General features: G+C 57.6%; 1 protein-coding gene across 2 annotated transcripts in view; it reads right to left on the reverse strand.

Moving 5' to 3' along the window:
- Positions 1-1,129: 1,129 nt before the first annotated feature.
- KMT2D (lysine methyltransferase 2D) overlaps positions 1,130-26,347 on the reverse strand; it is a 38,344-nt gene continuing 13,126 nt past the window's right edge. For both annotated transcript variants that reach the window (XM_034645511.1, XM_034645510.1), the window contains 40 exons: positions 25,405-25,586; positions 25,064-25,228; positions 24,863-24,972; positions 24,712-24,759; positions 23,833-24,054; positions 23,491-23,610; positions 23,298-23,402; positions 22,953-23,083; positions 22,723-22,870; positions 22,460-22,525; positions 22,189-22,299; positions 21,848-21,985; positions 21,659-21,743; positions 21,178-21,419; positions 21,004-21,077; positions 20,744-20,794; positions 18,808-20,619; positions 18,521-18,703; positions 18,309-18,445; positions 16,208-18,093; positions 14,693-14,816; positions 14,460-14,544; positions 14,288-14,354; positions 13,942-14,174; positions 10,951-13,842; positions 10,674-10,814; positions 10,383-10,550; positions 10,067-10,226; positions 9,343-9,418; positions 8,990-9,165; positions 8,763-8,893; positions 7,975-8,107; positions 7,769-7,896; positions 6,475-7,615; positions 5,491-5,627; positions 5,255-5,385; positions 3,307-3,592; positions 2,994-3,067; positions 2,759-2,867; positions 1,130-2,601 (listed from right to left, as the gene is read on the reverse strand). In XM_034645511.1, the coding sequence (XP_034501402.1) occupies positions 2,509-2,601; positions 2,759-2,867; positions 2,994-3,067; positions 3,307-3,592; positions 5,255-5,385; positions 5,491-5,627; positions 6,475-7,615; positions 7,769-7,896; positions 7,975-8,107; positions 8,763-8,893; positions 8,990-9,165; positions 9,343-9,418; positions 10,067-10,226; positions 10,383-10,550; positions 10,674-10,814; positions 10,951-13,842; positions 13,942-14,174; positions 14,288-14,354; positions 14,460-14,544; positions 14,693-14,816; positions 16,208-18,093; positions 18,309-18,445; positions 18,521-18,703; positions 18,808-20,619; positions 20,744-20,794; positions 21,004-21,077; positions 21,178-21,419; positions 21,659-21,743; positions 21,848-21,985; positions 22,189-22,299; positions 22,460-22,525; positions 22,723-22,870; positions 22,953-23,083; positions 23,298-23,402; positions 23,491-23,610; positions 23,833-24,054; positions 24,712-24,759; positions 24,863-24,972; positions 25,064-25,228; positions 25,405-25,586 (12,501 nt within the window). In that variant the 3' untranslated portion in view covers positions 1,130-2,508. The remainder of the gene's footprint in view (positions 2,602-2,758; positions 2,868-2,993; positions 3,068-3,306; positions 3,593-5,254; positions 5,386-5,490; positions 5,628-6,474; positions 7,616-7,768; positions 7,897-7,974; positions 8,108-8,762; positions 8,894-8,989; positions 9,166-9,342; positions 9,419-10,066; positions 10,227-10,382; positions 10,551-10,673; positions 10,815-10,950; positions 13,843-13,941; positions 14,175-14,287; positions 14,355-14,459; positions 14,545-14,692; positions 14,817-16,207; positions 18,094-18,308; positions 18,446-18,520; positions 18,704-18,807; positions 20,620-20,743; positions 20,795-21,003; positions 21,078-21,177; positions 21,420-21,658; positions 21,744-21,847; positions 21,986-22,188; positions 22,300-22,459; positions 22,526-22,722; positions 22,871-22,952; positions 23,084-23,297; positions 23,403-23,490; positions 23,611-23,832; positions 24,055-24,711; positions 24,760-24,862; positions 24,973-25,063; positions 25,229-25,404; positions 25,587-26,347) is intronic.

The following is a 26,347-nucleotide window of genomic DNA, read 5'->3' on the forward strand; positions in this document are numbered from 1 at the left end:
TAAAAGGGAAAAACTGAAAATTGAATATGTGCAAGTGTAAACCAACCCAAAATACAAACACGGGGGGGGGGGGGGGGGGGGGGAANGGGGGGGGGGGGAGAGGAGGGAATTCAGATGCAATTATACAGGCGGGGTACTTAAAAAAAAAACAAAACAAAAACAAAAACCAACAACCAAAATTCCAACCTTGTAGCTTGGGTCTGAGTTAGTTTATATAAAAATTAAAAACTGTATAAGGTTTCTTCACTAAATTCTACAGGACTATCGGATATCTAGCATATGCTTACAAAGTCTGCCCCATCCCCTTTTCCCAATCCCAGGGCCCAAGCCCCAACCAGAGCCTGACTCACATGAGCCAATCTCCCCCTCCCTGTAGCCTAGACCTTTTGCTCTTGGAAAAGGAATATCCAATGGCTTTGGGGGCAGCAGCCCAGTCTCCCCACTGTCTGATTTAATGACACTGGTTTCTGTGGGGGTGGGGGGATGTTATTCTTTTAAACATTTGCAGCTTGAAACAGTTGAGGAAGCAGCTTAAAAAAAAAAATTCTCCCTACCCCCATCAATCCGCAACCCCCCAAATTCAAAAACAAAACAAAACCTAAAATCACAACAGCGACCTTGCTCCCCCTCCAGCAGGCCCGCCCATCCACCGCCACCAAGCCCACCCCTACACTCCACAGACATTTGATTCTTGAAAATATTAGTTACAAAATGCCCTTTGCCCACAGCCCCTAGGAGAGAACTGCATATAAGCTTCATCTTCATCCCCACACTCCCTACTCGAGAGGGGTCTGGGGCCTCACCCACCCCCAACCTACCCCTACCCCCCAGGAAGAGGTTCAACTGCAGCACAAGCTTGGGCAGAAAGGGGAAGGAAAGGGAGGCAGGGAACCCATCACCCTCTGGCTCCCCCTGGGGCCAGCTCACTTTTGTGCGTTATAACATAGTCCAACTATACAACAGGGGTGAGAATTGCCCAGCCTCTATACCCCCACCTTACAGCAGTCACAGCCAGGGGGTGGGGAGGAGGGGGTGAGGAAAAGGGCGGTAGGTTGGGTAATGGAGGGGGCCCCCCCACAAGGGGAGCTCCATGTGTCCGCCCCACGCCCCCCTACCATTTATAAACTGGTTTTGTAAAAAGAAAATAGATATATTTATATAGAATATATAAAGCACAAAAATTAGTAGTTTTACATTTGCTCTCCCCGGGGGTGGGGGGAGAGGGGAGGGTTCTCACCTCCAGCCGGCTCCCCCATTCCCCACAAGACTATGTACAATCCCATGTATAAATAGATAAATACCCCCCACCCTCCCCGCGCTGACACTAAGCTCCCCACCCCCACATCACCACCCCTTCCCACCAGACCAGCAGCAGTTTGGTGACTGAGGGAAAGTGGGAGCTCCGGGCCACACCCTGCCTCACTGGGTATGGGCATGCCACTCAGGGATAGCCCTCACCCTACCACCCACCCACCCCATCCAGGGGCTGGAGGGCAAATGGGCTCATGATGGGGTTGGGAAAACAGGAGGGAGATATCCTGGTCCTAGGTTTAGCACACCCCTCCTGCCCCCATGTCCAGATGGAGAAGGAAGTCCTAGAGCAACTAGGGGCCAGTTATCCCCAATCTTCATCATCATTAGCCTCAACCACCATCCCATGCCCATAATTAAAAACAAAGATGGATTTTTTGTTGTTGTTTTTCTTCCTCTTCCTACCCCCCTTCCACCCACTCAGAAGAGGGCAGTGAGGCGGAAGAGAGGGTCGGGGCAGTAGGGGGCTTGGAGAGGGTCTCACATTTCAAAACAGCAAAAAATCCAACACTTAAATGAGGTAGGTGTGGGTGCGGGGTCTCCTTGCCCGGCTTGCCTGGCTTGCCCTCCTGGGCAGCTGGGCGCCTCTTTCCCGTTCATGTTGCATTTGTCAGAGTGGAAAACAAGGAAACACAACCCATAGAGAGACAGAAACACAGAGGAGAAGAGGGAGACAGAGACAGATTGAGAGGGAAGGGGATGGGAGTGAGGGTGGGGGCAGGACCCGGCAGGCAGGGCCAGGTGTGGGACCCGGCCTTTGGGATTGTCAAGCTTAGTCAAGTCTCTTTGCAGCCTTGAGTTGGGCCGGAGAGGTCGGTGGGAGCAGCAGGGCTGTGAGGCCCGGCCACACATCCTCCTCCCCCCTCCCTGCTGCCTCCCAGTTGCTTCTGGGTAGTTCCCGGCCCATATCCCCCTCAAACCTGAGATGCCCAATGGCTGCTTCTGTCTGGCCCCTCCTGGAGCTGGGGGCAGAGATGCCAGCCTGGGGGCCGGTGGCGGGGAAGAGGGTTGTCCCTGGTGCCCAGGGTGGGCTTGGCCTAGGGCCCTCTGCCCCAGCCTCCTGCTCCAGGGGCTCCGGTCAGCCGGCAGCCCCAGCCCTGGGTCCTGGCTCTGGCTGCTACCTCTCTTCCCCCTCATCCCTTTCAGGGAAGAGGTTGGGGGTGGGGGGACTCCCCTGCCTGGTAGCCTCTAAGCTTCTTAGTTCATCCATTTTCGACAATTCCAGGCTCCACAGTGGCAGGGGATCTTGTGCTGATCGTCCTCAAAGTCAAACTGATAGTCATAGGTCAGCTGGAATGAGAAGAGGGCAGAATCGATGCCAGCCCCCCAGAGGGAATGGGGAGAGGGCAGAGATCTAATCTGACGGCAGTGGACTTGGAACTTGGTTCTGGGGAATAACACAGAAGAGGGAACTGCTTTGTCACTCACACAAGACACTTCCTCTCACCTCCTCTCCTTTGGGGATTCGCCGGCTGGAGATGATGATGATTTTATCCTCCTTGTCAAACGTCACAACTTCCGCCACACAGTTAGGGGCACAGGAATGGTTAATGTACCTAAGCAGGGGGCCAGAGTCGGGGATGCCAGGCAACTGAGTTGGGATGGTTTTGGTTCCCTCTCAGCCCACCCTGAGTGTTACCCCCAGGGACCCCTAAGTTCCTTCTTCCTCATTCCTCTCTCACCTGGCAGGGCCTCCGGTCAACGTAGCATCAATCACATGTTCGTTGTTTATTCGGAACATGTAGATGCCTCGATTCTAGAAGGGAAGAGTTTGCAGAAGTGGGAAGAGCATCAGGGAGCAGCAGCAGTGCTGGCAGTGGGATCAGGCAGTGGACTTGGGCAGTGGGCTTATCTTCATTTCCTAGGCTGCTTTCTCCCACCTCTCACCTCCTCCTCCTCCCACAGCTTCCCCCTGCTCCCCGGCCCCAGTTCAGCCCCTGGCTCCTTGGCGGAGGAGGGGCCATAAACCAAGACAGCCCCTCTGCCAGCCCATACCTGCTCCTCATAGATTTTCTCCCGCCGGTTGGCCACCTCATTGCGAATGATGGTGCCAATATATTCGATGACCATCGTGTGCTTTTCTAGGTCCTTGGCGGCGTAGAGCCCCAGGCCCTGGATACGGGAGCGGGCCAGGTACACGTTGTTCTTCCACTCAGTGCGCAAGCGCCGGTACTGTGATGACTTGGAGTGCACAAACTGCTTGCTGTATGGGGTGTTGGTCTCGCCTGTGAAGGTGCTCTGATAGGCCTTGGACATGCTGGTGCTGTTCAGGGTGTGAGGCCTGGGAGGTGACACAGGCCATGACAAGACAGCTCTCCCTCAGACCAAGCACATACCGCCCGCCTCCTCCCTGGGATGTGCAGCATGCCAGTTAGGGGCATGTGCTGTTATGGAAATGAAGTGGAGACGTGTGGGTCTTGGCTTTGGTGAGACAGCCACTAGTTGTGGGGACCCGTCCAACACCCTGAGTGGCACAGAGAGCCCAGGATGGGGGATAGGGTGTAAGGGGGGGGCACCAATTCCCCTACACTGAGCCCGCTCTTCCATCTCCCTGCCTTATACCACCCTCCCGCCACACATTACACAAGGCCACGCTCCTCTGGGAGGTCTTCCCCAAGCAGCCCAGGCCTGGCATTCAAGCTCATGATGTGCTCAGACATCTGAGTTCTACCTCCTGTACATACTAGAAGCCCTGAAATTGGGGGCCATGTCTACCATATTGATCTGCATTTGAATCAAAAGTGGCTCTGAATTCACAGCCGAGAGGTGGTATCCTTTCCTTTTTTCAGACTGTCCCCTTCTCTGACATAATGTTGGGCTCTGTGCAGATGGCTCAGTGCAGGGGAATGACTGCGGCCTGGCAGGATGCCTCTTCACCACCCTAGGGCACCAGCCAAAATCTTGCCCATCCCAGAGCAGTGGTTTTCAAACGTCTTTGATTCTTTTTGATTTAGTAAAGATTTTTAAAAATGTTTTCTTTAACAAAATGTTATTGGAATTCCAATATGTAAACCAGATGAAAAGAGAATGCTTCTGGTTGAATCCAATTTGGGGAAGGGGAGTTATGCATGGGGAGGGCCAAGTTCTGCTCACCCAGTTTATGTGTTCCAGAACTTTCTGAAACACACACATTTTGAAAACCACTGCTGTAGAGCATCGAGGACTAGGGATGAGTGGGGTAGGAGAGCCTGATGCTCTATGCTAGCCCAAGGAGCAACAAAAGCCCTTTGAGAAAACCCTGCTACGAGGATTCTGCCTCCCTCTACCCAGGGACCAAAGTCAGGCCACTGTGGTGTACAGAAAGAGCAGTGAACCACAAGTCGAGAGGTAAGGTTCTGGTCCCAGCTGTGTGACCTTTGTCTAGTCACTTAACCTTTCTGGGTCTCAGTTTTCTCAGCTGTAAAATGGGGGTCATACCACCTGCCCTACCTACCTCATAAGGTTGTTGTGAGGATCAAATGAGATAATGGATGTGAAAACGCTTTGAAAAAAAAAGTATAAAGTGCTATACAAATGTAAGGTTTTATTATTTTTCTATTATATTTCTAATTATTTTTGACACCAACTCAGCCTGGGGAAGGGAAGGTGACCCTAGCCTTTATGGGGTGTCTCAGGTTTGGGAGAATCACAGGCCCCCTGGAAGCAAAATAAGAGAGGAAGGAGGTGACTGGCTCCCTTATCTACTTCATAAAATTTCACCACTGTCTACCCAGAATGTCTCCAATGGCCATTCCCAGGGTGCCCAAGGTAAGTCTGTCCCAGACCCCAGGTCAACCCAGGACACCTGAGCATGGTAGAGAAGGAGGAAAGGGATAACCTACGTGATACCTGCATACCCTCTAATCAGGAAGCCTAGAGTGAACCCCCAAACCTTCATAATGGGCCGGAAGGCCCCTGCCAACCCCCACTCCCACATCCCATGGCCCCCACACCACAAGCTCACCGTTTGTAGTGTGTGAGGATTTTAGGCTCCGATCGGGCACAACCGGTAGGATTAATCATGAGTGGCAGCTCCATCAGGGGGTGGCGTCCATAGCGGAATAAATAGTTTTGACAGCTCTCCACTCCAGGCAGCTGTGGACACAGGTCGTGCTTGCCTTAGCCTGAGCATTTGGGGGGGGGGGCAGGACCAGAGTCCCCAGTGCCCACATGGCCCGTGGCCCCCGGCCCCCTCCTTACTGATTCAGCTATGCGTAGCACGGCGTGCACCGTCAGCCCAAAGAGCTCCTCGCCTTTCAGGTACTCGGGGAAGAGCCGCAGCATGTCGGCCTCTTTTCTCATGGCAGCCACGGGCTCAATGATGCGATTCCACACCGCTGAGAGGCAAGGAAAGACAGCAGCTCTCAGAGGCAACTTCTGCTGACTGACCTCAGCCTAACCTCGATCAGGAGCTACGGTCCTTTTCTGTAGCCTGCACAGCTCCCTCCCACGAGGCTGTGTGGTTCTTCAGCACTCCCCGCTGGCCTCCCAGTCCCACACTCCCTCAGCAAGCCAGAAGGCTTCCTACCCTGGAGGGGCATCTGAGAGCCCTAGGCCACAGAGACAGGATCCAAGGGCCCAGGAGACCCAGCACAGGCCACAGGGCCTAACTGAGAGCCAGAACAAGAGGCCTGCTTTGGAGGTGGGAAGACTTGGGTTCAGGTTCTAGTACCGGCTATGGGCCCTTACGCCAAATACTTACATCTCTCTAAGGCTCTGTTTCTTTATGTATACACTGGGCAAAATGAAAGTACTTACCTCACAGGCTTGCCATGAACAAAACAGCCTATGTCAATCACTTCCTTTAGTTCGTGGCGCACAGTATTTGCTCACTTATTTCTATCGCTAACACTAAAGCTCAGAGCAAAAGAATTCTGACCAGGGAAAAGCAATCATAAGGAACTCATGGTTAGGAACAGGGTGAGCGAGACAGATGACGCGGTCTCAGAATCGTATTCTTTAGTTCCGCTGAGGACAGGAAAAGGAGCTAGAATACGTGAAGCAGACAAGCAGAATATCTTCAACCACAAGGGAATGTAAGATGACCGAGAGAGGCTAGAACACTTTCCCTGGGGATCTTTAAAAGACCTCCACCTGCCTGAAGCCCGGGGAGGAAGCTCACTCACAGAGAGCCCGTGGAGCCCTTCCACTTCCACATGGGCGTTTCGCGGGCCCAGTGCTCACCCTGGGGGGAGGCGTCGGCAAAGACCAGGTCCTCCAGGCCCTGCTCCATGACTTTGATGATGAACTCCGGCCTTCCGTTGTTCTCGCCGATGGAGCAGCGGTAGCAGCAGCGGCGGTTGTTGGTGCGGAGGCTCCAGTAGATGCGCGTGGCCTCGTAGCCCACGGGATAGAGGGCGGTGGCGCTGTGGAAGTCCGCCATCTGATGGGGCAGCAGCTGTCCGATGGCATGGAACACAAGGCCCCCCACGCGGAACATGTGCAGCCGCTCTCCCCGCTGGATGATGCTGGCGATCTGCTTCACCTCGTCCCGCTCGATGTAGACCCGGCGGAAGACAGCGAAAGAGCTCAGCTCCTGCTCACAGGGCCCCTTGATCTTATGCATCGGACACAACATGGTCTTGTCCTTGAAGAACATGCACTTGGCGCGGATGGCGCAGGCGAAATGGTAGACGCTGGGGCAACGCATTCGATTGCAGCTGCTGGTGGCGCCGGTGCGCTGGCACAGGGAGCACTTGGTTAAGAGTCCTCGGTGCAGGGCGACCTCCACGTTCATCAGCGCCCCGCCCTGGGTCTCGTAGACCTCCGTGGACCACAGCGCACAGTTGAGGTGCACCCACAGGTCCAGGTCCAGGTTCAGCAGGCGGGCAGGCCCATCAGTGGCCCCATCACCCTCCTCGTGACAGAAGCAGCAGCGCCGCATGTCACGAGGCACCTTGTCGGGTCGCAGGGCCGTGCCAAGCTGTTCCATGAACTCCGCCACTTCCCGCTCATCCTCCTGCCGCCCGCTGCCCTTCTGGATGGTCAGCAGCAGCCGCAGCCGCTTCCAGCGCACCCCCTTCCACTTCTTGAGCCGAGGGGGCCGGGAATCTTCAGCTTCTTCAGGGGGCCGGGCTCGGGGCTTGGGTCGGGCTGATTCAGGGGATGAGGCCAGTGGCAGAGGCGACGGGACTGGTGGCTCAGCTAAGGGTTCAGTCGAGAGTTCAACCAGGGCTTCGGCAGGGGGGCTGGCAGGAGAGGGTGCCAAAGGGGATGGCGGCGGGGAGGGTTCTTCAGGAGGCGGGGCGGAGAGCTGTCGCACATCCAGATTGGAGACGTTGTAGGTGTAGCTGTGCTGGGTGGGTGGCTCTGGGGCAGGGCTCTCCTACGGGAGGGCACGTGCCCAGTATCATCAGCGCCAGCTCCTCGCTTAACTAGCCCCCTCCCTCCACTCACCCACATTCCACTCTCCCTTTAAAAGCCCTCTGCCTTCTTTGCCCTAGCCAGACACCCTCCCGCTTTTCTCCCCCAGACCCACCTGTTTCAGGAGGCTCAAGATGTCTAGCTGGCTCTTAAGGGTATAGCCGGGCAATACTGCATCAAACTGCTTCAGCCAATCAGGGCCAGCTTCTGGGCTCTTGCCTCCCAGACCCTTTTCTTTCCCTCCTGCAGGAAGGAAGGGGTCAGAACCTCCCACCAGAATCCCTCCCTGCAGGTCTGGAGGAGATTTCCTGCCACACTCACCAGGGCCCTCGGCTTCCCCCTTCTTGGGTTCAATGCCCGCCCGGGCAGGGCTCTCTGGGAACAGCACCTCATAGGAGTTGGGGATCTTCATGCTTAGCAGCTCTGCCACTGCCACCATCACACCATTCAGGTTCTGCCAGGGCAGGGAAGGGGACGGGAGGACCGTGTCGGCAGTGTGGAATGGGCACTGCCGCTCCAGTTTGGTGGGGACAAAACACCCAGAACCCCACTCCCCAAGCGGCCAGTCAGTCCTGCCCTTCCCACACGCTTCCTTCACAACACCTCTCCCAGACTGCTGTGGTTCTTAACGGGCGCTCCGCAAGAAGGGACCCATGCCCACCAAGTTTAGGAATGACACACACTCCATTCACCACGTGGAGACTCACGATATACACTAGTAAATTAAAGAATCTGAGGAGTCCTGTAGTAAAGAAACTTGTTTTGGGGTTTCAACTGGGATTTCCAATTTTTTTTGACCACAAAACCCTGTCATTAAAAAATAACAGAGTTCCACCAAACGTGACTGGGGACATGGTGTCTGGCTGCATTTGTCCCATTACGTGCACTCTCCTGATTTGCTGACTCGTGTCTATCACTGGATTGTGAGCCCTCTGAGGGCAGGGACCCCCTGTGTTTTATTTACCCTAATCCTGCAGCCTTCATCCCAGGCATTCACACACAGTAGGTCCTAGTACATAGCTGTGAGTGACCGAATTTAACCACACATGCTCCAGGGATTGCCTTCTGACCAGGATCCCTTCGGCCTCCAAGGAACCCCCAGGACACACCTTGGCCGCAGCAGCAGACACCGTCAGCATGACTGACACCTCACTTCCTTTGCCCTTTTCCCAAGTTGTGGCAGGCAGCTTTCCAGGGGCCTCCAGGTCTAGGGCCCCATAAGGTTTGGTATCTGGGAAGACTGAATGAGACAGGGACCTGTGTAAGCTTCAGCTGCCTTTCTCCCCAGCCTTGGACAACCCAGCCCTGCATGGCCCACGCCCAGAGCAGCCTCTACCTGGGATACTGGCCCGAGGAATGATGGGGATGACAGGGGAGAGAGCCCGGTCTTCCTGCTCCCACCGGCCTGAGCCCAGCTGAGGGAAACGAGGGGCCTCCTCCCCCAGGATGCTTTCGGGGGAAGAAGCCGGCACAATGCTATCAGGAGAATCGCTGTCCTCATCACTCTCCATCCTATGGGCCAAAAGTAGACATTTGTTGGTACAGCCCTGCAGACTTCCCCTCACAAATCTAGAAATTAGTAGATGTCATAGCCTTATGTGAAATCTGCCATTGGCCGAAGGAAAAAATGAGGCAACCTGCCCCCCCCATTCCTTATCCCCATTTCCAGCCCGCCCCCCCCCGGCCCACCTGACATCCTCAGTCTGATTGTGAGGGGGTGTAGGCAAGGCGGCCAGTAGGTCTAGACTCTTCACCTCTGAAGCATCTGAAGGATAGGAAGGGAGACAAAAAGTCAGGCTGGTGGCCAGAGCTGACCGGGCTGTCTCTCCCATATTTCAGGCCTAACTAGTATAAGACCTAGCTTAGCTCTCATGACCGCTGTTATCTACCCACCCGCCTACCTCCCTACAAGTCTGGGGCAGAGAAGCTGTATTTACCAAGTCTTTCCTATGTGCCAGGCACTGGGCTTTGTTTATCAACGTCTTAACAACCCCAGCAGAGGACTACAGTAACACCTATTTACAGTGAGGAAATTGGGGCTCACACAAGTCAGTCATGTTACTTAGCCGTGGTAACACAGCTTAATGAATACAGGAACCAGAGAATTCAAAACCAGATTTGACTGTACTTCTAGACCCACTCAAGCACTGTGGGTTGTGCCTCGTGAACAAAAGTCTCAGCAATACTCTTCCTGCCACCCGCCTCCTCTGTTGCCTGTGCTCCGGACTCCTGGCCTCCAACCAATCAGCCTTGAAGAGGCCCTTCCTCAGCTCAGGTACCCTGTCACGTGCACACACAGGCCCACATGCTATCATTCCCGTCTCAGACCATATGAGAGGGCACACTGACTGATGTGGACCCCAGCCACCAAATCCTACCAGAGAAGGAGAGGCCCACTCAGCTCCTGACTTACCCCTCAGTGTCCCTTCAGTATCCCGGGCAGAGGCAGCATCCTTGGGGTGCTCCCCCAGCTCTTCAGATGGAGTGACGCCATTCACCATCTTCTGCTGCACCGATGGGGGTGGGGTGGGGGGCAGCGACGAGGGTGGTGTCGGCGGGTTACTCAGGTTATTCTGGGGGTGGGGTGGGGTGTTGTGTGCAAGATGGTAGAGGGAGAATGACGTAATCTCCTGGCCCCACACGACATCAGCAATTTCCTCATCTTCCACTCCCACCTCCGCCTCCCCAAGAACCTCGTCATCCCCAAAAGGTATTGCCATTTTTCTGACCTTGGTAAGCAGCTGGGAATAGTAGTCAGGGCCAGTGGACAGCGCCCCACTTCCAAAGGCCCCCCTCAGCTGGCACTGCCCATTGACTGGGCAGCCACTGCCGAAGGGAGCAAAGAGGCTAAAATTGGCGGTGATGGTAGGCTCCGTTAGGGGCAGCAGGGACAGCTCCTAGGAGGGGCAAGATGACAAGGTTGGAAACCTGCAGCATATACAGCTCCACCACTGCACAGCTGGGGGCCAGGGTGCCCCCTATCCTGGGATGGGACCAAGGGGCTGGCTCCTGGGGGTCACCTGTTTCAGCTGTTTCAGCAAGGCCTCGCTGGCCCTGACCCCGTCCTCCTTCCGCAGCTTCTTTCGGGAGCTCACCAACCTGTCGCTTGCCTTCTGCACCCGCTTGGGCTTTGGTGTCACAGGTTTCCTTGCTGCTGTATCCTAAGCCGGATAAACCCACAGTGAAGGCTGCAGTCTTCCTCAGAGCCCTCACCTCTTCTGTGTGAACCAGACCTGCTCACGTTGCCCCGGGTTGCAGTCCCCATTCTATCTGCTCCAATCTATCCAGAGCACTCACCTCCTTGTTGCTGGGGGTACCCTGTAGTTTCTGCTCCAGCCCAGCCAGCTTGCTGTCAATGTGCCCGTTGATCTCAGCTCGCAGCCCCTCGGGCCCCCGCCCAGTGCTGAGTTGCACATTCTTTGCCCGTAGAAGCTTCTGCAAGAGCAGATGCCCGGCCTCTGAGCGGGGGCCTGCCAGCAGGAGGTGGTTGCTGGTACCTGGTGCCCCTATTGGCTCCCCGTTGGCCTCCCTCTTCACCGCCTGGGCTCCCAGGGCACATGGCTCCTCCCGAGGCTCCTGCTTGATGCTGAGATGGGGTGGCTCAGGCACTGCCTGCCCGTTCACCTGCTCCAGACGCCCAGGTACCAGGCTGCTCTGCTCTGGCTTCTGGGCTTCCACTAGGTTGTCTGGGGGGTCCCAAGGTCCCAGCCCCTTGCCGAAGAAGGTATCCGCAAGCTGGGCAGCAGCAGGTGAGACCCTCCCAGAAGGCAGCTCCAAGGATGGCCCCTGGGGCTTTGGGATCCCTGGCTGGGTGGGGGGGAGCTGGGCCTCAGAAGGGAGCTGGGATGGGACCAGAGGGCTGGCTCCAGGGGGCTGTGAGGAAGGTCTCTTTGGCTCTTGGGGGCTGGATGGTGGAGGTGTGGGATGGACAGGGCCGAGGACCGGTCCTGCGGCTAAGGCTCCTTGTGGGGCGGGGAGCCGGGGTGGGCCCTGAGGTCGAAGTCCTGCCCCTAGCTCCTGGAGAGGGCCTGTCTGGGATCCAGGGAAGCCCCCAAGTTGGGGCTGGCGGCCCAGGAGGCCCTGGAGGGGAGAGGGCTGGGCCCCAGGCTCCTGGTAGGGTGGGGCCTGGCGCACTGCCTGACTCTGCTGCAGCTGCCGCTGCATGAGGAGCGCCTGTAGCTGCTGTTGCTGCTGCGGGCTCAAGTGCCGCAGCTGGGGGTTTTTGGCCAGGACTCCTTGGAGCTGCGCTCGAAGTTGACCCACTGTTGGCATGATTCCAGGTCCGGGCAGCCCCGGCCCAGACTGGGGGACAGACCCTGCTTTGGCAGGCTGTGGCCCTGCATTATTTTGCACCGGCCGCTCTAGTCCAAGGGGCTGTTGGGAGCCCAGAAGGTTCTGGGTCATGGTCCCAGGCTGCTCCCCTAAAGGAACAGAGGACTGGGCCAGCAGGTGGGGCACGGATGAGGCCTCTGAGGATGAGCCGCTGCCTGCTTGCCCATGGCTTCCCACACCTGCTGTGTGGAGCAAGTTCATTTGCTGCTGCTGGGGCCCCGGGAGCCTCAGAGGCGGCTGCAGCTGCACAGGGCTGGGCTGCGGCTGGGCCTGAGGCTGGACAAGCAGGAGCTGCGAGTCCCCGGAGAGAGAGGGCTTCACCTCCCCAGGTTCAGTGGCCGCCGACTCAGCAACAGCCCCTAGGGCTAGCGGCGCCCCCTGATGTATGGACGGCCCCTCCGCGGCCTCTGGAGGAAGAGCCGTCTCTACCATGCTCTGCTCCTTGCCCGTCAGGATGGTGGCGCCCAGGGCTCCGGGGCTAGAAAAGTGTTGCGCAGGCTTGGCAGGCATGCCAGGGCCCAGGGGTACCTGCTGCTGCGACGGCTGCGGCGGCTGCTGCGGCGGAGACAGTAAAGTTCGACTCTGGTTCAAGAGGCCCATCTGCTGCTGCTGCTGCTGCTGCTGCTGCTGTAATTGTTGCTGCTGCTGCTGTTGGAGCTGCTGCTGAAATTGCTGCTGCTGCTGTTGGAGCTGCTGCTGTTGCTGCTGCTGCTGTTGGAGCTGCTGCTGTTGTTGCTGTTGCTGTTGGAGCTGCTGCTGCTGCTGCTGTTGTTGGAGCTGCTGCTGTTGGAGCTGCTGCTGCTGCTGTTGTTGGAGCTGCTGTTGTTGGAGCTGCTGCTGCTGCTGTTGGAGCTGCTGTTGCTGCTGCTGTTGGAGCTGCTGCTGCTGTTGCTGCTGTTGGAGCTGCTGCTGCTGCTGCAAGGCGGCCATGGGCTGAGCACTGAGTTTGGGCTGCCCACCATGTGGCATCAGGCCCTGCTGCAGATGGGAAAGGCCTGCCATGGATCCTTGCTGGTGCTGCTGCTGCTGCTGCTGCTGGGCCGTGACCAGCCGGTGTCCCATAAGGCCCTGACCCTGCTGTGCCAGCTGGGGGGAACTCAGCACCCGGGACTGGGTCAGAAGCACCTGTCTGTGAGGACCCTGGGGGCCCAAAGCTCCAGGGTGCTGCTGCTGCTGCTGCAACACTGCCACCTGGGCAGGGCCCAGCATGCCCTGGGGCCCCTGGGGTGGTTGTGGGGACAGCTGCTGGACCAAGAGGCCCGGGTGGCTACTGGGAGGCAGAAGTGCCTGGGGCTTGGGACCCAGAGCCTGGTTTGCCTGTACGCCCAGGCTCTGCTGCTGTTGTTGCTGGACTGCCACCTGTCCTAGGAGGTGCTGCTGCTGCTGCTGCTGCTGCTGCTGCAGTTTCTGGGCTAGCTGCATGCGTTGCTGCTGGAGCTGCAGCTGCCTCTCCTGTAAAAGTCTCGAATCGGGTCCTAGGCCTCGAAGAGCCAGGTTGCCAGGGAAAAAGCCCCCCGAGGGGCCAGCCAAGGCCCCAGCCCCACCAGAATGTTGCTGCTGCTGCTGCTGGGCCAGGGAGGTGTTGAGGAAAGGGCCACCAGGCTGTCCGGGGAGTGTCATGCTCCCTGGTGGCAGGCGAAGACCTGCAGCTTGCCCGCCCGGAGGCCCCTGCGGTGGCTGCAGCCCATGGCCTGGGAGGAGCTGACCAGGGAGCTTGGTGAGGAGCCGGGGACTCTGGGAAGGGCTAAGGGCCAGCACAGCTGAGTGCTGCTGCTGCTGCTGTTGTTGCTGCTGCTGCTGCTGCTTATTCCGATACTCTGCCATGAGATTGGTGTGCTCCTTCTGCTGCTTCCGGACCTAACACAGGAGAGTTGGCAGGTCAGCCTGGAGCCTGCCCACCCATGCTCTCCCTCTTCTCGGGCTCCTGGTTGCCAGGCTGAAGTCTGCTTTTCCTACCTGATCCAGTTGTTTCTGGATCTTGCTCTGTTGCTCTGTAACCAGCTTGAGCTTCTCAGCATCAGCCTCCGGGAACTCGCGGCCAGCCTTTTTGGCAGTGCGCTGCTTGGCGCACAGAGCCTTCCGGGACTTGCGGTGCACACCAATCTGCTCCTCTAGCACCTTCAGCTGCATCTGCAGGAGCTGCTGGGTATGAAAGAGCCATTCCTCATACTGCCGCTGGTCAGCCTCATCTGGGAAAAGAAACGGGGTGTCAGGACCCACAAAAGGGAGATCAGAATCCCTCTTCCTCCACCATCTGCCCCAAGCCACTCTCTCGCACACTCCTCCCCATACCCATACTCACTGATCACTCCCTGGGCAAAGGTGGGTGGATTGGGACGAGGCTGGGAGGGGTCACCAGCACTCCGCTCCTGCGGTGAGAAAGACCGCTGAAGGGTCGTTGTTGCAAATCAGGCCCTCAGAAGAGTGGCCCGACTGTAGAGGACACAAGTTCCTACTCCCACCTGGTCACTTACCTGGCCACTCCCAGCTGCCACGTGATTCTGCAGATCACTGCCGGGCCCCCCTGAGAGCCTCTGGGCTAGCAGGGACACTTGTTGCCTGGAGTCCGCCAAAACAAAGGGGATGTGTAGGTCATGGGGAAAGTTGAAAGACAAAAAGGTGGGACAAGTAGGGAGAAGGATCAGGAAGGAGAGGGAAAGGACTGGGAAAGGAAAAGAGCCAACCATCCCCACCTCCCAAGTCTTACCTGTTCATACCAGGTGCCACTCCAATGCTGCCCTGAGCCATCACCTTCTTGATGCCTTTCAAAGCCACCATCTTAGCCTTTGCAATGGGATCGATGATATCTTCTGCTGCAAATTTGTCCAGATCTGGAGAGAGGAGAGCTGAGTAAGTTGGACACTGGATTTAATACTCCCCTCTACGTCTGCTGTGCCTTCCAACACCCTGACCTCCACCGAACCAAGCAGAACGACGGAATGGCAAAAAAGTGGTGGAAAGACAACTAACTAGGGGCAAGGCAGCATGGGTGACTCAGCTTTATCATTCACAAGACATGTGGCCCTGTTTTCACCTGCACAGTGCTGAGAAGAGATACTCAGTAAATATTTGTGGGGCCAACATATCAATGTCATTTGACTTCTCTGAGCCTCAGTTTCCTCCTCTATCTGACTGAGTTCATGATTTCCTACTCTGCCTACCTCATAGAACTACTGAATCATACGTGACAAAAGACTGAATGCACTGTATGACCCAGAAAACATTCTTCAAAGAAAGTATTCTTAGGGCAACTAGTGCAGCCCAAGAACCCAAGATATGGGCACTGTGCCGAAGTCCTAGAGGCCAGAGCTGTTTTGGGCATGACATGCATCACCTACAGCCCACTTTCTTGCCTTTTCAGGATGCTGGGTAATAAAGGAGAAATAAGCAACCACCCAAAACTTAAAATCTTCCTAAAATCCTGCACATTGTGTATTTCTCCACTGCTCACAAAACTAACTCTCCATTTTTTAAAGGACTAACCAAACTCCCTCTCCTCGTATTCTGAGGCAATAAAAAACAGTTAAGAGGATCAGAGGGCCAGGACTCAAAACTCTAGCTCTGTCAGTGCTATGATCTGGGCAAGCTACTTAACCTTCATGCCTGCTTCCCTTTCTATAACTGAAGACAACGGCAGTACCCATTTAATGAGTTTGTTGTGAATCAATCAGACGACAGGGGTGAAGTGCTTGGCCCACTGCTTAGCAAACAGTAATTCAATAAATGCTATTGTAATCTGAGATCTTCCTCAATCTGGCCCCTCCCCTTACGTCTCCAAAATCAGGGTAGTGCCCACTCACCTCCCTCCACAGAGTCCACTCCGGCCTAACCACTCCACTGCCGGCTCCAACGTACCCGCCGGCTCCCCACCAGCAGTCTCACTCAAGCACTCGCACCTAACCAGACTGCTTTGTCCTGCACCACTTCTCTCCAGCATCTCATCTTCTGATCTCGCCACGGCTACAAAGCCTTTGCTAATCAGACTTCGTGCATTCATTCCATTCATTCCAACATCTGAATGCCTGCTATATGCCAGGCACTGTTCCTCCCTTCCGCAAGAGCTACACCACCTCTGCCTGCACCGCTAGTGTGGCATTTAGCCCATGCTCTGTGTGTCCCACTTCCCTTAGCTGGGGATTATTTTAGGTCTCTAGCTCCAGTGTCCACTTGGTGGTGGCAGTGATCACCCGAGTAACTAAGCCAGTGCCCCCGCTGAAGTTACCTGTATCCGGGAAGAAGCTGTTAGCCAGCTGCTGCTGCATGGCCAGCTGCTGAGGTTTCATGCACATGGAAGGTGGCACGGTACCCACGGGCTTCTGCGCCAGCACTGGCTGTGAGCTCTGCTGGGGCACCAAGCCTGCCTGCCCCCCATGCTGCCCACTTAGCATATGCCCTTGATTGGACACCATGGCCATGGATGGGGCCAGGCGCTGCTGTAGGGCATGTGCTGGTGGCTGGGTGGGCATCAGGGGTTGGGCCAGGCCTGGCTGTCGGGAACCTCCAAGTCCTAGGGCAAGCTGCTGTTGGGGCCCAGCCAAACTGGGAGAAGAGCCCTCGTGTGGCAAAGACATGGCCTGGGCAGGGCCTGGTGTAGACAGCAAGGAATGTTGCTGCTGTTGCTGCTGCTGTTGCTGCTGCTGGGCAGGCTGCAGCTGTGCCGAAAGCTGCTGCTTCTTCTGCAGCTCCTTCTTCTCATGCTCCAACAGGTCCTCGATGAGCAGGGGTAACTCACTGGCAACCAGCGAGCTTTCCATCTTGTCCAGCTCATCCCCAGACGCTGCATGGCCACCGGGCAAGGTCAAGGCCTCACTCTCTAGCTCAAACTTTTCCAGCAGGGAGGACCCTCCTGGGCCACTCAGCGGGCTGGGGGTCAGCAGGTGAGCTGGTGGTCCTCCCGTGGCCCCAAAGGGGCTCTTCTCAGTTGTGTGCCCACTGCTGGAAAAGGGTCCTGTGCCCATCCGGGTGTCCCGGCTGCCCATCACACTCTGTCCTGGCTTTAGTCCCAGGCCTAGGGAAGTGGTGGCAGGTGCTGGCTCTACCTTGGGGGTGGTAACGGTGAACTGGCAAGGGGAAGGGTGGCGCCCACCTTCCTCCACCTTGGGCTTCACCTCAGGAAGCACCGACGCCAGACGGGGCTCAGAGGCATCAGCAGCAGGGGGAGGGCGTTCCTCAGGGCCCAAGGGAACTGGCTCCACCCCCCGCAGCAGGGCTTCCCGCTCAGCCTTTTCATTGGCTGACTCCACCAGCCTTAGGTGCTCATTGAAGATGTCCTTCTTGTCCCCAGTGTCCAGCTCAGGATCAGTATAGGCCAGCAGATCAAACTCATCCCCATTGAGCAGGTCATCCAGGTGGGGGTCATTGGTCTCCAGGTTTTCCAAGGTGCCCAGCTCATCATCTCCCTTGGCCACATCCACACCCAGGCCCAGGTGAGCAAGCTCCTCATCATCCTCTAGGGCCTTGTGGGCATCAAAGTCATCGTCCAGCTCGGGATCCTCGCAGGGTAACTTCCCAGTTTCCAGGGCCAGAGGAGGAGGGCGGCCAAGCTCACTGCTTGAGGGGGGCCGGCTAACCAGCTCCAAGCCAGTGGGAAGGGAGGGACCTTTGGTGTGGGGCATTGGATGGAGGCTGTTGTTCAGTTCAGGGGCCGGAGGGGCTGAGGGTTTCTGTGGGGGAAGGCCAGACACCGCTAGGCCTCGAAGCCCTTCAGGAGCCATTCGGTGGGAGTCCTCACTTACTGGGTAAAAACGGGGCCTCTGAGGGGGGCCCTGACCAGGAAAAGGAGCCCCCCCAGGTCCTAGTCCTTTCTGTACATTGTGCCGCAACTCAATGAACTGGGCAGGACCTGCTGGACCAGGCACTGGCTCCCCTGGGCCAGGCAGGCGGGTGGGAATTCCCGCCAAGGGGGAGCCTAGGGCTTGGCGGCCAAGCTCAGGCCCAGGAGTTGATGGAAAGCGAGTAGACATGGCAAGTCGCATGGAGGTTGCTGCTGTTGCCGCCTGCTGCTGCTGCTGCTGCTGCCACAGTGGCTGCTGCTGCTGCTGCTGTAAGGGCAGGGACCCAGGGTAGGGCGCTCGCTGATAGAAGGCTTGGGAGCCTCCCACCAGTTGCCTGGAAGAACATGCAGTAGTCAGTACGGCGAAATCAGGACAAAGAGCTAGAACATGGGCTTAGGGCAGCGGGGAAGGCTGGAGTTGCCGCAGTCAGAGGGAACAGGGAAGAGTGACACTGGGCGAGGGTCAGCCATGGGAAAACCAGGGGTAGCACACAACGGTGGTGAAATCTGTTCCCTTGCTTTACCCCGAGGTAACCCCTTGGAGCCTCACCGGTTGTTCACATCCATAGAAGAAGGGGTGGCTGGTGGAGGTGGCCGGGAGAGTCGGTCGTCGCCGGGGAAAGCCCCTGGCCCCAGAATGGGGCCACCCAACTTGCTTGGGGGCAGCCCCACAAGGCTACTCTTGTCCTAGGAGACAAAGAGGGAGGTGAGGGGCCACCTTCAGTACACTAGACCTCCCCCACCTCTTGCCACTTTACCTACCTGGGTCCCGGGGAAGGGGGTCTGGCCTCGACTCAGTTGCTCAAAGGCAGGGCTGCTGGGCTCAGCACCCCAGCTGCCCGGGGGCCCCACTGCTCCTGCAGCTGCCGCAGCTGTCTCCTTCTCCTGCCGCAGGGTATTGCGCTGGATCTGCTGCCGAATCAGCAGCTCCCGGAGTCGCTGGCGCTGTGCGGAGAACAGAGAAGCGGGGTAAGTCCATTCTACTCCAATCACAGGGCTGGCACAGGGACAGCAGAGGTATGGGGGTTTGCTCCAGGATGTCCACCCACCTGTCGCTGTTTCTCCAGTTCTGTTTGGCTGAGGCTGGACATGCCTGGGTCCTGGGTACCTGGAAGTTCGGGTGCCGCCAAAGAGCTGCCCATTCCAGCCCCTGGGTCTTCTCGCTTATCCGCTGGAGAGGTGATGCCTGCCCGCTGTGAGGCTCCATGGGACAGGTAGGGGAGGGATCCATCGGGTGCAGGTGGTGGTAGGACTGATGGGGGGCGTAGCGGGGACAGCCCGAAGCCCTCTCCTGTGGACCCACTGCTGGATCCCAGGGGGCTGCCCGATGGGTGGAAGTTCCCTGTGGCTACTGTGTAGTTTGTGCTTTGAGGCTTGCCCAAGGTAGGGCCAGGCCCAAAATGGCTGTTGATCCCATGGGGTGGAGGGAGACCAGGCTGAGGGACGGGGGGCTTTAGGGAAGGCTCCCCTACTGCCTGAGGGAAAGTGAAACGCATGGGAGAGGGGGTGCCCACAAAAGCACCCGTCCCAGGGGACCGGGCGAAATTGGGCGGCTGCCCACTTGGGACCTTAGCATGGAGCTCACCTGCCGGCCCTGAGGGCAGCGCTGCTGGGAAGCCCCCAGCCCCCAGAGGAGTGTGGGCTAGAGGCCCAGCCTTGAAGGCAACTTCAGGGGGCTGGGGTCGGGGTGGCTTATGCAACGGGGCAAATGGGTCACGGGACTGAGGGCGTGAAGGTGGACGGGAATAGGGATCAGGGGACTGAAAGCGAGGGGTAACAGGGGATGGGCAAAAAGCCTCGGCAGACAAAGGACGGGGTGTTAATGGGGACTGGGAGCTGGACTGGGACTGGGGACTGGCGGGCACTCGGGAGAAAGGGTCTGAGGGCAATGAGCGAGGGGGCAGGGCACAGCAGCTCTCTGGGGGTGGGGGTTGGGGCCGAGGCGTCAATGGGGGCTGGGCATAGGGGTCAGGGTAGGGGCCAGGGCGAAAGATGTCCGAGTGGCTAGGGGAAGAAGGGGCCAAAGCCTGGGCAGGGGGTGGCTCCTGGGGCCTTAGGCCCAAGCCCGGGCTCTGGGGCTCTACCTGAGATGCCCGAGGGGTCAGGGGGGCTTTGAAGACATCAGGTGCCTTTAACTCCAGGCTGCCCAGGTGGGGGCCCGAGGAAGGTGAGTCAACAAAGCCTAGGTTTGGGGGCCCATAGCTAGGAGAGGATGCCCCGAGCTCTTCCTTCTTCACCTCTAGGGCCTTCCGAGACTCCGCAAAAGGCGGAGGCGACAGCAGGGGCTCGGTAGCCTTGCCTCCCCCCACCCCTGGGCTCTCAGGCACAGCCAGGTTGTCCAGTGATGGGCAGCGGGGTTTGAGAAAGGGGTCAGGTGTGGACGGCTGGTGTCGGGGGGTGCCAGGTGGGGTAGTGTGGAATTCCCCTGGCTGGCCAGTCCCAGGACGAGATGAGGCGCCCAGCGTCAGGGGCTGCGCGGGGGCCCCAGTCGGACTAGGATAGGGAGGATAGGTAGGTGGTGCCGTGGGGAAGCGGGGCTCCAGAGCGTAGGCGGGGGCCAGTCCAAAGGGGTCCTGCGAAGGCACTTGGGCGGGCACCTGGGGTGGGAGCTTGAGGAAGAGCTCACCGGGCGAGTCGGGGCCGGGCACCGTGCCCGCCGGCGGCTTCAGGAACCCATCCGCAGAGGTAGACAAGCCGGCGGGGGTTGTGGGGCTGCCAATGAAAATGGTGGGGGCAGCAGCGGGGGGCGGACTGCCCAGTGCCCCTGGCTGGGGGGGAATGCGGAGATGTAGGGCCGGTCGGTCAGTCTTACGGGCCATGTCGCCCACCTTGGTCTGCTTGTTGATCTGGCTCTCAGCCTGCTACAGGGGGAGACCAGGCACAGAGCAGTCAGGCTGCTGTGACAGGCCCTATGTCCCCCATATCCTCCGAGAAGCCCCCGGCTAGAGGACTTGAATGGCACGACCCAGCCTGGCCCCCACTCACCTTTTGCACCTTGTTGATGCGGTGAGCCGCCCGGTTATCTTTGGCCTTTTGCTGAGGGATACAGGACACAGCCTTAGGCCTACCACGGCTCCTTTTCATGCCCAGCCCCCATCCCTCACGTCACTCACTCCCTACCCACAAGCAGATCCCTTCTGGCCCAGTTGCTTCGGGAGTGGGGAATGGAAAGAATTGAGGTGAATTTCCCAAAGACACCCCCGAACCCCAGTTCCCACCCTGGCCCGGGCTCCCTTCCATCTCACCAGGTAAGGGGCTTTGTCAGCAGCTGGAACTTTTCTCCAGAGCTTCATGATTTGTTTGCAACGGCTAGACCAGTCTGGAGGGCAGAAGTATTTTGTTAGAGGAGACTTGGCAGGTGACCCCTGCACCCACCACATTACCAGGTTGTTTATCCCTTGCCTCCAACCCATGAGTACCTGGGTAATCCTGCTTGAGACTGGGAAAGTTAATGTTGGCATAGAGCACAGGCGAGATGGTGGAGAGCTGGCCCAACTCCTCATCCTTCTCCCAGCGCTGAAGGCTCCGCTGGTTATAGGAGAGCCCGTCGCCCTCACCCTCCGTGGTGGGGGTGGTGGGGGTGGAGGGCGTGGTGCCCCCCGAGCCTGTCCAGGGGCTGTCTGGCTCACCGGGTTCCGGGCTAAAGAAGCCCCCGCGCTCCCTGGGGCGCAGGGGCAGAGAGTCACAGAGGGCAGGGATGCCAAGCCCCACCCCAGACAAACTGCCTAGAGCCCCCAGGCCACTGCCCTGCCCCCACTAAGGCGGGTCACTAACTAAGGAGCAGAGGGAAGTGTTGCTACAGCAGCACCCAGGAGTCCAAGGTCCCCTCCCTTGGCATGGCCCCAGAGGGAAGGAAGGGACAACAGGGGCTGCCCACAAAGGTTAAGCACAGATACCAACCTAGAATCCAGGAACGGGGACTGGCAGAGGCCCGGGTAGGAGTCCATTGGGCTGCTGGAGGGGAGATTGCCCAAAGGGAGTCCACCTACAAGAGGCACAGGATCAGAGAAAGGGAGCAAGAGGCCCAGCCTGGGGCAGGCTTGGCCAAACCTGGCCACCCCGTCTTTACACCACTCCCATTTGCATCACCTTGAAGAAAGGGCCTCTGCAGCGGTGTCCGGCTGCCGTCCGGGCCAGGGGTCCCGCAACCCAGGTGCTGCTCTCGTTCAGAACCCAGAACATCCTTGAAGAGCTGCTGCAGGTCCTTGGATTCCATCTTGGGCAGTTCTGTGGGGGGGATTGAGGAAGGATGCCGCTGAGGAAGACTGGGGATTTGAGGGGACTCCACAGGGCTACAGATGGCCATGGTCAGGGAAGGAGCCCAGGACTTCACACCAAAGAAGCTGTGTAGATGGCAGTCCCACAGGTAGGACCTTCTCCTTCTCCCACAGAGGACCCTGACACACGAAGGGTGTGGGCCACAGTCTCACCTTCGGTGGGAATCCTATCTAAGTCAGAGCTAAGCATCCCTTCACCCGGAGTGCCGGGCTTCTCAGGGTCACTGGGCACTGGGGATGCCTTGACGCCTCCGTCTTCAGGTCCTGCAATTGCCAGGAGAAACCCATCAGCCAAGAACAGTGCAGGGTCACCAGCTTGGCCACCCTGAACCACAGACGGCATGACACAGTTTCCAGCCTCCAACCCAGATGGTGCTCAGGGGCAAAAACGAAGACAGGACACAGTCTGCCCAGCAGCTCTCACCTGGTGTATCAGCCTTGCCCTCAGGGCCACGGGATTCTTCATCTGCAACATCTGGACCATCATCTCCTGTGAGCAACAGTCCCCACTCCAGTCAGAGATGCCCGATATGTGATGCCCAGAACAGGTCCCCAGCTCCCCAGGCCAGGGCCCTGGCCCACCCTCAATTCCGGGAGACGAGCTGGTTCCCTACCAAACTCCCTCGCGAGCTCCTAAGCATGAGGAAGTTGGATCTGTTCGGACCACCTCATCCCCACATGACTGACCTTTCTGTGAGGTGGGGAGCTCCTTCCTATCTGAGCCTCCATCCCCCTTGGCTTTTGGGGTTCCTAGTCCAAAGCTCGGCCGGCCCACACCAACTGCAAAAAGGGCCTTCCGGCTCAGGTCCAGCAGCTCCTTCCCAAAGAAGGCTTCCTGCAGGAGAAGTAAGAGACACAAGCTTCTTTGTGCTCTGCAGGACAGGCGCTCCCCTCACCCCGCAGGACCTAAGGCCCACCTGCAGATAAGCAGGAAACATGTCTTCCAGTTTGCTCTTCTTGCGCCCTCGCCGCTGCTGCTTCTTCTTCTCATCCCCATCAGCTAAGCTCTGGTCCACAGGGCCCTCAACAGGCAGGTCCGCAGGCATCACTGGGGACAGAAGGGGGGGGCGTCAGCCCCTCTCAGGGGACACCAGGCATGCTGCTCCTAACTTGGCTGAGGGACGCTCCCCAATGCAGTTGGGCCCCCCACCCTCTTGGCCCAATGAATGAGCCCTCACCTCCCAGGCCTCCCTGGCAGCGCCCCATAGTTCCTGTGATCCCCACCTTCTCCCAGGCCCCACTGGAGCCCTCACCCGTCTCACCCTCGTCGGGCTGCCCATCCCCACTCAACACCTCCGCCTGTGCAGCAGGCCCCTTTTTCACACGTGTGTGGGATTTCCGCTGTCGCACCATGAAACCGCCGATGCCTATGAGGAGGCAGAGAGGACGCTGAGAAGCTGCTGGGAAGCCGGTAAGCTATCCCTCGCCACACACCTCCCCGTCCCAGGCCCTCACCAGGCCGATAGGGTTTGCGCTTGCGTTTCTTGCTTTCCTCAGTCTCCTCTCTGCCAGGCTCCACATCAGGGCTGACGGGGCCCTCCAGTTTCATTTCACATTCCATGTGTTCCACGCCACCTGTGGATAGGGATGGGCGGAGGAGATCAGAGGCACGGACCCTTTTAACCTTGTCATCCTGCCATCCAAGAACAGAGAGCCCAGTGCCTTGCCACAGAGTCATCTGGCAAGACCAAAGTGGCTTGAGGGGGACCAGGAGTAGCAATGCTGCCCCACCCAACACCCCACTCTCACGGGCACATTCCCGCTCCTTGGGCACTCCCTGAGAGTCCCCAGCCTGACCTTCACCCTTGAGCAGTTCATCAGTGTCCAGGTCCCCATCCTTCTTGTCATCAGGGCCAAGGGCATCTGAGGGCTCAGCACCCTCTAGCCCTGCCTCGCCTGGGAGGCCAAGCCGTCCTCGCCGCTGGCGCCGCTTGTGCAGGGGTGACATGGTCAGATTTCGCAGCACGGCCATGCCTGTTTCTGTCAACCACACACCCTCGAAGCGAAAGTACTGAGGCTCTGCACAAAGGGGAAGAGCATGTAACCCCTGGATAGAGGCCCCAGAGAAACCAGAACTCCAAGTTCCAGCCTAAGTCCCCAGCTGGGACAAAAGCAGCAAAAGACAGATCAAAGCAAACACTGGGGTATGAGGACTGGAGAGGACAGACCACTAACGGGTGCCAGCTAAGGCCCCGAGTTCTCCATCAGTGACCGAGAGGGGTTCACGGAGATGGCTGCTAGAAGCCTGACTTTGCTCATGACTAACACTAGTTGTTCACCTAACATACTCTCTAGCTGCCTAGGCCTGCCGAATGCCAGCATATGGTGCCCCAGGCGCCAGGAGCAGTGCCCACATCATGATGGAGGAGGAGATGGCCCCAGCCTCCTTCACTGAGGAGAAAAAGTTGTGTTCTGTGCTCTCTGGAGATGAGGTTCTGGCAGCGTGAAGGCCATGTTGCTTAGCGGAATGAACTCTACCTGGGAAAATGGAGGCCTTGGCTCTCGTCATATAAGTTTACCACTAACCTACTGGGATGACCGTGGGCAGGCCACTCAACCTCTGAGGATCTTAGTTTCCTCCTCTGAAAATGAGGAGATGAAGTTGGGGGGTTGGAGCTGGACCAGACGGTGTCTAGGTCTCCTCTGGCCTTGGCATTTGGGACTTCTGTGACTCACCTGGCTCTTTTACCTTCATAGGCACCAATTCTGGAGGGGCGACAGGCACTATGGAAGAGACAGGCAAACCAAGGCAGTTTGAGGCCCTGTCCCAAAGCAAGGCGCCCCTGCCCTGACCCCTTCTCCCCTCTCCCCAGCACCTGGTACTCACCAGCAGGCTTTACCACGTAGGGCTGGCAGGAGACACAGTCAAAGCCCTCGTCAGCCGCCTGCTCCACATCATCCTCTGTGAAGAGGCTCTCGCAGCCAGCATGCATCCACCTGGACGAAGGGAGGCAGGAAGAGATAAGCCCTGACAGCACAAGGAGGAGAACAGGGGAAAGGCCTACGTAAGGGGATGGGGCACCCTCACCGTTCACAGTGGCGGCACTGGATCAGTAGGTCCTCTTCCATGTACGGGGCGTGACAGATAGGGCAGGTCACCAGGCTGGCGCAGGGCCCGCAGTGTGTGTAACTATTCTGCCATTCACAGTGGAAGCCAGGGGAGGCGGCCCCACACTGCATACAAGACACACACCTGGTGGGAGCAGAAAGCCCGAACTTGAGCACCTAACCTCTCCAAGGCAACCAGAAACACCTTCACACGGAGAAGCAACCAGCCCGGCCTTCGAAACCCAGCCTCTGTCATGTGAGCAATATCACATCCCTCCAACATCTCTGGCCCAGGCCCCTCAAGATCCCAGGTCTCCTTACCACTTGCACTTCCAGCCACCCTTGGGCACGGTGAGCAGTGGTGGGTCCAGGCAGTACGTGTGGTAGCTAATGTCACAGTCATCACAGAGCAGCAGGCGTGAGGGGTCCGAGGCTTGGCCGCACACCTCACACACGATGCACTCCACACAACGCCAGCCCTTCAGCAGCATCACCTTGGTGATCTGGGGTAGAAGAGGCAATTCCTCAGGGTCTGACGTACAAGAAAGGGACGCTCTCTTCGGGGAGGGTGGGACTTACCGTGGGTAGGGCTGGAGGACCTCGGTGCCCATCCGAGCACAGGAAGGCCGTGCAGAGCACCCCCATGCCCAAAAGCGGTGGTCCTAAACTTAGGCCCCCAGGAATCCCCACCAGAGAACAGCCTCACCCCGCCACTGCCTCATCACAGTCTTTCACTAGCCACGTCCCCAGAAAGACTGTAGGGAGAATTAGGTTGTATTTCCCCCAATTCTTCTTGAACATTTAGAACCTGCTACTGTTAAAAGTCAGTGAATGTTAGCAGTGAACAAGTTCTGAATTAGCATTAATGAAAACCCCTAAGCAAGTGATCACACCTGGGTCAAAAACAGTGGTTTCTCCTCGTAGACATGTGCTTATAATTTTGATTTTATACTTTATCTCCAGGCCATATCATGTTTTCTATTAGTAAAGCTCTCACAGCTTATACAATAGATTAAATTATACCAGTAAATCATGGTCTACCACAAAAAACTTAATAAAGACCACCACAATTTCCAGACTACTTTGCCCCAAGATGAGTTTGATAACCACTAATGACTAATATATAACTTCTATGACCAAAAGCCACTTTAAGGAGTGTGACCAGGTGTCAACTATACTCAAATTTAAAAATTCACACACACACACACACACACACACACACACACACACACACACACACACACACACACAAGGAGTGAGAACA

This window comes from Ailuropoda melanoleuca, chromosome 16 (assembly GCF_002007445.2).
Source record: "Ailuropoda melanoleuca isolate Jingjing chromosome 16, ASM200744v2, whole genome shotgun sequence".
NCBI lineage: Eukaryota > Metazoa > Chordata > Mammalia > Carnivora > Ursidae > Ailuropoda > Ailuropoda melanoleuca.